Below are 12,500 nucleotides of genomic sequence, written 5' to 3' on the forward strand. Positions count from 1 at the left end.
CTGTCTGTCTGCGGAGTCTCCCTCTTTATCTTTATGTTGGGAGGACACATCCGCGAGTGCGCGCACACACACACACACATAGATACATACATACATACGTACATACATACATACATACATACATACATACATACATACATACATACATACATACATACATACATACATACATACATACATACATACATACATACATACATACATACATACATACATACATACATACATACATACATACATGCATGCATACATATAAACACAGACGCACACACACGCACGCTCACATACACACACACACGCGTGCGTGTATGTGTGTGTGTGTGTGTTTATGTGGATGTATTTGTATCTGATTATCCATTTACCTTTCGCGCCGTAACTCCTTTTGTTTTCCCGTCTAATACACGCAGAGTCCTTCTTTCACTCCATCCCTTTAAGCGGTGCCACAAACACTCAAAGCCCATGCCCTTCTCCCCCAGTGCCCTCAGACCCCTCCCCCGCCTCCCCTTGCTGAGTGCCAATGAGTGCCACTTTCCTCAAGTTAACCTTCGCATATGTCAGCTGACCTTCGAGTCCTCGTGGTCCTTCGTCCGCCTTGGCCCTTGAGAGTGCCACTAACTCTCTGTCTCCTTCCCGCAGCCTCCCACGTAGGACGGTGGCACACTTCGGAAGGATGCTTAGGAATGGGTGGCACCGACGACAGCGCCAACTCCTCCCCCGATTTCAATCTTCCGCCCCCACTGCAGCCTTCCTCTCCAGGTAACCACGCCCGCGGACACGCCTACGTGGCCGCCCGGGCTCCCCCTCCCTTCGTCAATTCTTTGTCGAGCATGAGTGTGGGTGTAGTGTCTGGCAGGGTGGTGGACGCCGCCCGTGCCAGGGGCTACACCCGTGCACGCCTCCCTGGCATGGATGTTCCTCACCTTCCCCTTCCCAGAGCACATCCTGCACTTGTGGGTCTCTCTCGTGGGCGGGACGGATGGGCGTACCCGTCGAGGCCGCCCCGCGCCACGCGCTGGAACCGTCGCTCGGCACGCTCCCCGCGCTCAGCCCAGCACGAGGGCGCGGCGACCCCTGGAGATGCTATTCCACTTTTAACCTCGCAGGAAGTTGTAGATGATATGCATGCTCATTCTGCTTTATCCTCTCTAGCAGATATTCCACAGGAATTCACAGGCGTCGGCCAGACGGCTCCCCGGAATGAGTTCGGCTCACCCTCGCTCGCCGACCCCTCCGGCGCAGTGCCTGCGCCCGCCGCTGATAAATTAAACGCATTAGATACCAGAAGTTCCGGTATTGATCTAGGGTCGGCCAAGGGCGAGGCCTCCGAGCAGCCCGAGGCCCTCGCTCAGACTCAGGAAAAACTCATATCAGTAAATCATGGAAACGGCGCGGCAGATAACACTCCGGAAGTGCGGCAGGAAACATTTGCGGCAGCTCACAACCCGCGGGATTCGGGGGACCTCGGGGGCGCCCCCTTCCTCAGCCCGCTCCCTTCGAACCCTCCTTCTCCTGTCCCCTCACCCTCAGGGCTCCCCACACTCCCCCTCCATTCCGTGACCCCCCTCCCGGGGTCTCCACCGACGCATTCTCAGCTTCGTTCCTCATTATCTGTGAGTGACCCCGGCCTCCCCTCCTCGCTTCACCTCACGACGCCTGGGGTCGCGTCGACCGTGACGTCACCAGCAGCCACGCGGGGCCACACGAATGCAGGCCTTGATGTCCCTCTCAAAGGCTGGTCCGCGCCCGAGCAGTTAGCGCGGCGAGACGAGGCGGGCGTGCATGGCAGGGAAGAAGCGGCCTTGCACGACCGGTGGCGAAGCATCATGGCAGACGGGGGAAGTGGGCTCGCTTCCTCCGGCCACGCCACCGCGCCGAGGCCGAAGAGAGAGGAGGAGAACCCATCTCCAGAGAACACCCCCTCCGACCATCATGAATACCAAGTGACTCCAGAGACACCGCCCACGACGCCCCAAGTTCTGCCTTCATTCCAGAGGCCGACGGCTGAGGAGGGAGAGGCTGCAGCACATCGAAGACACACTGACGCACTCGAGGAAAGAAAAGATCCAAACACTCAAGTTATTCCCGATCCTGCAGATTCGCCGCATGCCTCCACTCCCCCCTCCTCCTCCTCCACCTCCGCACTTTCTGCCGACTTCGATGTTAACAGCGGCTCGTCACGCAACTTTCAAGGCGACCCCGCCACGCACTACTGGCCTCGACCCGCTGACTCTCCATCCGGGAGTGGAACATACGCAGCGCCTGCCGGGACATCTGACTCGCCAATAAAAGACGCGAATTCGTTGTCGCAATATGTCATTCCGCGTAGTTCTACCTCTGCAGGGTCGCCTCGCGCTGCACCACTGCAGAGCGTTCTGCCGCACCTCGACGACGTGGAGGAATACACGTACATTAGTGATGATCCTGGCGCCTTTGATGGCACGTTCGATACACCTGTTGATTCGAGTGTCAAGTCGCCTCATCCTCATTTTGCACCTGTTGACGTCGTCACAAACACCGGAACACTAACAACAGTCGCCACGACTGTTACTCCCGGGCCGCCTTTTGTCTCTTCAGCCGGACCGACCCTGAGTACTGCCCCCATACCCTACTCAGCCACCGCCCTCCCCATGACTACAGGTCACAGTAGCACCGAAGCCCCTACGCTCATAAACCTTCGTGCAGAGGAAACACCCGGAGCGGCGCCCCGGCCCGCAGCAGCCGCCCACGACCGGGCTCCGCCAGCAGGCGTAACCTCCTCCCCTGAAACGCCCCTCGCTGATGGGGCCATAAACCGGAGCCATCCGGACGTTAATAACACAAACGTGGCTGCCTCTTATGGGGATTCTCTCGCTAATCAAACTGAATATGGCATAATGCGGCAACCACAAGTAACGCCCGCTAATAACGATAAAGTAAGAGAGGGCGGTGGAGGGGAAACAGGAGGAGGAGGAGGGGAATCTGAGTCTCACGAACAAGTGGGGAATTATGAGGCCTTGGATTCTTTTTTCGACGACAGAGATCTTGATTTCTTAATCAGTGATGAACCGCAGTCGCACGACGCAGCCCAGTCAGAGCAGGAGAAAGAAGATATAAAAGAGGACTTGACTGTTTCCGCTGTAGACACGGTGGACGGTTCGCCAAGGGACTTTCACGCCTCGAATGGGGAAGGCCAGTATCAGGCTGATCAGAGCCGCCCTTCCGACTATCACAATGCAGGAGAAGATACTCAGACATATTCCCAGGATGGTGTGTCCCCTCTTTTGGATAATGACCGTCTACTTCAAAACGAATCTTACCATGATCACCCCCCTCCTTCCCAAATGTCCAGCCTCACCCAGCCCACCTACGCCCACGATGGTCTACCTCACGCCCCCGCCCCCACACAAGATTCTCAGCCCCGATATGACAACAGAGGTGAAAACACGCAGGGAATAGTGGGAGGATTTTCACGGGAGGAGGACCAAATCCCCGCGATCTCCCAGAGAGGGGACGATAAGCAGGACGCAGGTTATGAGGGGCGAGAAGAAGGGGAAGAAGAGGAAGCGCCACAGCCGCACCACAGCACCGAGAACCACAGCCACAGTCGTGTCCTAGAGGACACTGTCTTGCAAGAACAACACCAGTTCGCCTCCCATCTCTCACTCTCGCCAGGTCATCATAGCGGGGTAAATATTGATCCTCGTAAGGAGCCACTTGATGCCTCTCTCGCCATTGACGGTCCGAGCCGAGAGCAATCACCAAGTAATGCTCACAAAGCCTCGGACGCTCCTGTTGGAATTCCTACCATGATGACGGCGGACGGCGAGATGAGGGCGGAGCCGACAACACTCTCTCCCTCCGTTTCTCAGCCTCCTTTCCGCCAGCCCCCAACCGGCTCCCAGGGGGACCTGGCGGAGGAGGGGAGGAATGAAGGTATCAGTACCGGTATGCAGCGAGAGCCCTTCAGCGAGCAAGGCGAAGCTACAGTTCAAGTGTCACCGTCTTCTGCTGCCAGCGATCCTTCTCACGCCCTCGACGCGAGTAATGAAATTTCTTACGAACAGGAAGAAAGCGGTTCTCTCGCCCTTCCTGTCATCGGAGACATCTCCCTGCACCAGAAGAAGTCATCGATCGTGATGGGCGAGACATCATCATCGTCATCAGATTCCCTGGACACGGCGACCGACAGAATTGGAATCAATGACGTGACGGCCAAGGACCATCGAGTCAAGATAACCAGCAAGGACTTCCCCGACGACGATCCTACTTTTACTGGGAATCAGAGTGCGGAGGCGGGCGCGTACCCCCGGCCCTCCCCCTCGCCCCTAGACGCTCACAGCGACCAAGACACCACTCTGCAGGCGGAATATAAACGCCAGGAGACGCTCGAGGCAGAGTATAATCGTCAAGGAGGGATAGAGACGTCGGCAGGAAGACAATCAGTTTCTGGCTCTGTGGAAGCATCGGGTTACAGCGAGCGTAAGAAATTGGGGATCGTTCCTACGGCATCTGTAGCCAGCCAAGGACACCATTTCCTTTCAAGAAGCAATCAAGTGGCCGGTAATCCCAATCAGGAGTCTGTCCACACTCAGGTCAGCTCACGGGATCCTGCTGGGGGAAATAGACAAGATCAGATTCCTCCATTGAGGGGGAATTATCATGAGGAGGAGGAAGGAGAGGAAGACGGCTCGGATTTTGAGTATTATCTAGGAAGCGAAGGTTATGTGTACGACGGCGAAGCACCCAATTACGACGACTCATTCAATGACTACGAGTATGAAGAGGAAAACAGAAAGAATCAAGCTTATGAAAGAGGACACGGATACGACGGGGAAGGCGAGGGTGAGGCAAAGGACGAACAGTCAGAAGGGCATACACACGAACATGGCCATGAAGAAAGACAGGAAAATCAGGAAAATAGTCATTCGAATGAACCTCCTGCTGGGTATGACCACGAGAGTCATTCTGGAAGTGACGGCGAGGGGACGCAAGACGAGAGTCACGTGACTTCCTACGGCGCAGGTAGTGACGAACTCGCAGGTGCTTCTCAGGACCAAGGGCACGACCATCAACCCCCAGCAAGTCAAACGCCAGCACAGGCCCGAGGGGAAGACAGCAGCTGGCAGATCCCAGCACCACCTGCTCAAGCGCACCAAGACCCTACCACCACGGCACGACCTGACGACCATGTCTACCACCGGCAGGAGTTCCCTGGCAGCGCCCACGAGGGTAGCTCTCCGACCCACGGGGACAGCAGAAACACCAGCAGCTTGGCTTTCGGGAGTCCGGGTCGAGACGAAAGGACCGAGGAAGAAGAGGAGCAACACCCCGCGGAAGGAAGGAATATTCCTCTCGCTTCAGGAAACGACGATGACACATCCGCTGTCGCCGGCGGAGGGGGATACACGGCGTGTGTGGGCGTTCACAATAACTCTTCTCCTGTCAGCAGTGAGGGCGCGGGCGGGACTGGCGGAGGCGGGATGGCGGGGGGAGCGGCAGGAGGCGAGGGTGGCGACGGTGACACTATTATGCCTCGGCGCGAACACTGGCAATCCCAGGATCCTCCATGCAAATGTCCCTGCCCGTGCGAGGGCCCCGGGGATCCCCCCGTAATGCCTGGACGTGTTGCGGCAAATCTCAATATCGGAGATCCGCCCATCAGCGGCCATCAGGAACCTACGACCACCACGACCACCACAACCAGCACAACCACTACGACCACCACGACCACCACCGCCCCTCCGACGACCTCGCCCCGCCACGACCACCCGCACCACCATGACGATCTGGACTTCGACTACGACAGCGATGGGCACGACGTCCATGTAGACCATGATTCGGGCTACGACAGCTCTGAAGACCACTACCACGACCCCGACCACGACTCGCACCACCGTCACCGACACCACCACGGGGACGACGACGATTACGACGAAGACGACGAGCGAGAACGCCACCGGGGCCACACACACCCGCGCCACCCTCACCGAGAGGGCGGAGGGCGCAGGAACCGAACCCACGTCCCGCTGGTGGTGCCGGGCCGCCTGCAGTACTTCGCCACCGTCCAGTACATCTCCACCGACGAAGGCCCCGAGACCTCCTACGACCCTCACGCCCACCAGGTCGAGGCGTGGGGCAACGGCGTCATCCTCCCGACCGACGACGCCGAAGAGACGGACTGGTTCCTCCGCAGACCCGATTCGATGACCTCCGCCTCGACTCCGGGTGTGTATTTTTCTTTTTTCTGTTTTCCTTCTGTGGATTAATTTAATCGTTTTTAATTTTCCTTTTTCAGAATTTATCCTGTGGAGCCGATATCGATTTCATAACTATCAGCCTGGTCGAATGCCTTAAGTGAATACATCGTAAAGAATAATAATAATAATAAGGCACAAAATAGCGCGAAAACAGCGTTCGTTTCTGTATTCAATAAATAGATTAGGTGACATTTCAACCCAATATCCACCATGCGATAAAGTGTAATTACAATCTTTGTGCTTGCAAGAGGATTTTATTCTATTTGCTCAGCGAATTAATGAGTAGCAGTTATATTTTCCTATCAAAATTCATTATTATACCTTACGGTAATATCACAGCGAACCTCCCCTTTTTCTCTTCTCGTTAACCCCGAACCCCCTCGCGACCCCCCTCTCGCCCTTAACGACGCCCTACCGTAACCCTCAACCTCCCGCGAGAAACAGACTCGTTCTCTCGACTGCAGTAATGCCGTCCATTCTTCCCCGCGGTGCTCCTCTCCCCCGTTTTTCCTTCATTCTCTCCAGCCGACTCCTCATCCTCGCCCTCCACACGAAAGCGCTACACTAACTGCTGCTGCCGCTATATATGGCCGGTCGTTAAGAGAGAGCGAAAAGAAAGAGGAAAATGAGGAAATGCACACTGCAGAAACCCGAGCCGAAGAATGTAATCACCCATTTTTCAATCTCCTCGCGGGAGAGAGATAACCCGCTGCTTTGTACACAAGTAGCGGCTGACGCACGTTTTCCTCGTCTTGATTTAACCGGGAGATGATCCCGCCATACGCACACGCGGCCCTACTTGTTAAACATTAACGCGGAGAGGAAACGCGGACGCCCGTGCCCGTAGCGTAAATACTCGAGAGCGAAGAGGTCCAGAAACCGAGGCTTCTATTTATCATCCACTTTTCTTGCTCCCCCCCCCCCCCCGTTTCTTGGCCCGAGACGTAAGAGAGGAAGTGAGGAGAAAAAAAGGAAGTGTGTGTCTACACGAGAGTAAATGGGGATAATCGTGAGACTGATGGGTAGTTTCATATTCGGGAAGATCGCGCGTTTTGAGCTTCACAGAAAACGAGTTTGTTGAAAGCGAAAGTTAAAGGTATACTATTATAAACGTCGAGACTTGGTTACACTGTTTATAACGCCTATGTATTCACCACGTTGGTGCCATTCAAGATCATAATATTTGTTTATCATTTCATATATATGGAACTAGTGCGGGTTAAACGAATTGTTGACATGATTTTACCATCCTCGGACTCGGAGTATGTAATCATATTGCCACACTTCCCACTTTGATGTGTGTGTGTGTTATCCTTTTATTTCATTTAATGTTTACACTAAGAACCAAACTAATCATTGCATTTTGGGAAATTTGAGATAGCATGATGTGTTATCTATAGTAACGGTATCAATAATACAAGTAATAAGGATGACGATGATGATAATGGTAATAATGATGGTTAAAATAATAATAGTATTATTGATGATAATGATTAATGATGATAATTATAATAATGATAAAAGATTATAATAATAATAATAATAATAATAATAATAATAATAATAATAATAATAATAATAATAATAATAATAATGATAATAATAACGATAATGATAATGATAATGATAATGATGATAATAATACTTGCAATAATATTGGTAATAATAATAACAATAATGATAATGATAGTGAGAATGACATTAACTAATGCTATTACTATTAATGAGGATGAAATGTAATATTTTTCTCAAGTGAAGTTGACATTGCTGGGAATGAGAAAGATAACCATTAACGCCAACGCTAATATAGTAGAGCATTTTTTTATGTTATATCACGGACAGGAATGTAAGAGAAAGTATATTCATCATGTTAACAACAATTAATCCTAATAATAAACATGCAAAAAAAATATATGTCCAGATTACTAATCTCTTCCTCACTCTGCTCGTCCACCCGGCAGAGGTCACTGTATTCTCCGTTCACGTAAGATTTTCATGTCTTTAAGAATCCTTGTACTGCATCTTCTAATACCTTGTAAAAAACAAAGTCATGTGTGATTTTTGTCCTTGAATCTTTTGTACTTTTATTAATAGTTCCTTTCGCCTTGTTTGTGTTATTTGTTTGTAATTGTATACTGTATTGTACTGAGCATTGTTCCTTATGTGTGTTTTTGTGTGTGTAGGTATGCATATACTATGTATACTTTACACTTTTTCATTGCTTGCTTACCTGCATGTTTGATCTTATTATTGCCTGCACATTGCACGCTTGCATGGGACTCACTAAACTCATGATTTTCCCTTTTAATACTGGATGCTGTCATGTAAAGGGTTATTCGAGTTAAGATATGAAAAGGTTAAGGAGTATGGTAAAGAAAAGATATTAATTGTAAGAAAATCTGAGTTTGATGTTCTATTATTAAAGCAGATGAGTAAATGATTGAAAATATGGGTGTCGGAAAGAGAGAGAGAGAGAGAGAGAGAGAGAGAGAGAGAGAGAGAGAGAGAGAGAGAGAGAGAGAGAGAGAGAGAGAGAGAGAGAGAGAGAGAGAGAGAGAGAGAGAGAGAGGCAGAGAGACAGAGAAACAGAAACAGACAGACAAACAAGCCCCCGGGATCCCGAAGAAGCGCAGGCGGGCGGCGGGGGCGCGGAAGGAGGAGATGAGGGCGGCATGAATGATTGCCGAGATAAATCCAATGGGTCTTCGAGGATCGCAGCCGCCATAAACTATTATTTTCGGGCCATTTTATCACGGAAACCTTCAGAAGGCCAATTCAGAGCGCGACCTTTTTTGAGGTCATGGTGAGTGGTGACGCGGGTGACTTGTTTGTCTGCAGCCTTATATAAATACATAGATATATACATAAGTTTCAGATGTGTGTGGATGGGTGGGTGTGCATGTGTGTGTGTATGTGTGTGTTAAAGAGAGAGAGAGATAGAGAGAGAGAGAGAGAGAGAGAGAGAGAGAGAGAGAGAGAGAGAGAGAGAGAGAGAGAGAGAGAGAGAGAGAGAGAGAGAGACAGAGACAGAAAGAAAGAGAGAGAGAGAGGGAAAAATTGAGAAAGAGATAGAGATAAACTTGTTCATTACGTGCGTGAGATATTTGTATGCTAGTGTATAATCTTATGCAAATACACTTATGCAACATAAAACACTCCCTCGCTGGTACGCAACAAAAAAAAATCCTTCCACGATCCACAAAATTCGTCCCTTTATCCACATGATCCACATTCCACATTCCGTTCCTTTATGGTAACTACGTGTAACAAACGACCCATTCCCTTTATTGTGTTTTATCCTTTTATCCTTCTCTTTCCTCGCCCTATCCTTCTTTCCTTGTTCTTTTTCTTTCGTTTTTGGTCCTTTTCTTGTGTCTTCTTCTCTGGGTTTTATCATCTTTTTGTTATTATCATTATTATTATTTAAGATCTCTCGTATTTGATTTATTTTCTTGGCTTTAGATTTTATTTACCAGTTTTAGAGTAACGTTTTTCTTGCTCCAAAGATGTTATTACGTTTCTCTAATTTCTTTTGTAGTTCCTAATGTTCCTTTTCCGATTTTCTTCTGACTGATTTCATCTTCGTTTTTCTTTACGTTTAAACTCATTTTCTTTCCGTTTTCTTCATCTTCTCATTTTCCTCCTTATTCTATTTCTACATCTACTTCTACTTCTTCTATTACTAATACTACTATTAATTCTCCTCTACACCCGTTTTCTTTTCCTCTCTTTCTCTCCCTTCCTCTTCTTCTTCCTTTTTCTACTTCTCCTTCGTCTTCCTCCTTCTCATCCTTATTTTACGCCTCCCAGTCCACATCCTTTTCCTCCCTTTCATCCCTCTCCTCCTTTTCCTCCCTTTCGTCCCGTCCCTCCTTTTCCTCCTTTTCGTCCCTCCCCTCCTTTTCCTCCTTTCCCTCCTTTCCCTTCCTCTTCTCCGCCCAATTCCGCTCCCCCTCTCTTCATTTTCCAGCCCCTTCCCCTCCCTCCCATACCCCCCTCTCCTTCCCAGACTCAACTTAAGCCTCCTACTCCTCACAGAATCCTCCACAACATCGTATAACCTCACACAGCCCTCTCACAACCTCACACAACTTCCCATAATCGCGTTAAAACTTCATCTGACCTCTCCTGACCTCGTTCGCCCTCTGGACCCGCCCACAGGAGGTACATCTGTCAATAGGCCTTACACGCACATGCCCCCGGACGGCTCATCCTTCAACCCGCTGAACCTCGGAGAGAAGAAGGAGTTCAACCTTGCTCCTTACGGCTACTGGAACATCCACTTGACCCTGAATGACCCCACGGATCTGAGGATTGTTCTGAGCGTCCCAAGGTCAGTGTTTAGTGTCGGTGGTGCTGCCTTTGAAAGTTATTTTGAATTATTTTTTTCTGTTTTTTTCAGTTGGTTATTTGTTTGTTTTTGTTTTCCGTCTTATTTATTTTTTTAGGAGAGTCTTAGCTTTTTTGTTGTTTCTTTTAGTCTGTTTTGTCATATTTAGACAGATTTTTCGTTTTGAGAGTGTGTATGTCTGAATTTTATTTATTTATTATCATTATTATTTTTATTGCTCTTTTGCTCTTTTATTTTTCTACGTTTATGTATTTTGTAGCTGATAAGATGGCAGCAGTTATGTGGAGACAGAAGCAGAACTGGTATTAATTTTATGTATTGTCATTATTCCTTTCCATTTTTTTTTTTTTTTTTTTTTTGTCTTGCATTCCGATTTTTCTTAACCCTCACACCACCATCAAGCAAAAGCCCAAATCTTCATTAAAAATCCCCATTCACAATATTTCTCAGCTATAAATCCTTCCTTTCCTCTCGATTGCCCTTTAATTACTCTCTCTAATTGCCTTATTACTCACGATTATCATTTACGTTGTCACAGAGGGTCGTGGTCGTGCTGTTGCAGATTATTACTCTTATCAATCTACGGGATTAAAACCTTCGTCCTGTAATTTCTTTTTCTTCTGCTTGTGGGTCTCTCTCTCTGTCTCTCGCTCTCTTTTCTGTTTCTCTTTCTCTTTCTTTCTATTTCTTTCTCTTTCTTTTTTCTGTCTATCTCTCTCACCACTCACTCACTCACCACTCACCACTCTCTCTCTCTCTCTCTCTCTTTCTTTTACCTCTCTTTTACTCTCTCTACTCTCTCTCTCTCTCTCTCTCTCTCTCTCTCTCTCTCTCTCTCTCTCTCTGTGTTTCTCTCTCTCTCTATCTATCTATGTGTGTGTGTGTGTGTGTGTCATCTATCTATCTATCTATATAACTATCTATCTATCTATCTCTATCTCTATCTCTGTTTATTTATCTATCTATCTATCTCTCTACATTCCCAAATCTTCCTCTGTATGTCCCGTTTTTTGGGGTGAACAGCAAATTGATGACGAAAATGTGTTATATTTACTGTTTATGTAAAGCAAATGATGTTTTTATCCCATCATCATCATCATCGTCGTCATCATCATCGTTATTATCATTATCATCATCATCGTCGTCTTCGTCGTTATCATCATTATCATCATCATCGTCATCATTATCATCACATTCATCGCCGACCACAACCACCACCGCAGCCACCACAATCCCATCTATCCTCTAAATCACCACAACCATCAATATCACAGCCGCCACAACCACCATAGTGTCAACCACCATTAAAGTCACCACACCGACGACAATAACCACCACCACAGCCGCCACATTTACGGCGACAACCACAACCATCCACCCCAATCCTAGCTACCAGGAAAATCAAAACCACCCTCACAACCACAACCACCAACTACCATGAAAATCACAACTACCACCACAATCCCAACTACCATGAAAATCACAACCACCCCCACAACCACAACCCACTACCATGAAGATCACATTCACAACCACAACCCACTACCATGAAGATCACAACCACCACCACAACCACCCACCCCAATCCTAGTTACCATGAAAATCCCAACCACCACCACAACCACAGCCACCATGAAAATCCCAACCACCACCACAACCACAGCCACCATGAAAATCCCAACCACCACCACAACCACAGCCACCATGAAAATCCCAACCACCACCACAACCACAGCCACCATGAAAATCACGACCACCACCACAACCACAGCCACCATGAAAATCACGACCACCACCACAACCACAGCCACCATGAAAATCACAACCACCCCGCAGCCACCATTAGAATCTCCACCTCCACCATTAATTCTCCGCCTCCGTCCCTCTTGAGCGGAGCCGATATCCGCCAAACA

The 12,500-nt window shown here is 49.0% G+C and overlaps 1 protein-coding gene across 1 annotated transcript in view; it reads left to right on the forward strand.

Annotated features, from left to right (window-relative positions):
* Positions 1-12,500, forward strand: part of LOC113824674 (teneurin-m) — a gene marked incomplete in the record, with an annotated part of 366,844 nt that overhangs the window by 297,851 nt on the left and 56,493 nt on the right. The window contains 2 exon segments of the mRNA XM_070143940.1: positions 637-6,204; positions 10,398-10,569. Of these exon segments, the coding sequence (XP_070000041.1) occupies positions 637-6,204; positions 10,398-10,569 (5,740 nt within the window).

The sequence above is a fragment of the Penaeus vannamei genome, chromosome 31 (assembly GCF_042767895.1).
Source record: "Penaeus vannamei isolate JL-2024 chromosome 31, ASM4276789v1, whole genome shotgun sequence".
Classification (NCBI taxonomy): domain Eukaryota; kingdom Metazoa; phylum Arthropoda; class Malacostraca; order Decapoda; family Penaeidae; genus Penaeus; species Penaeus vannamei.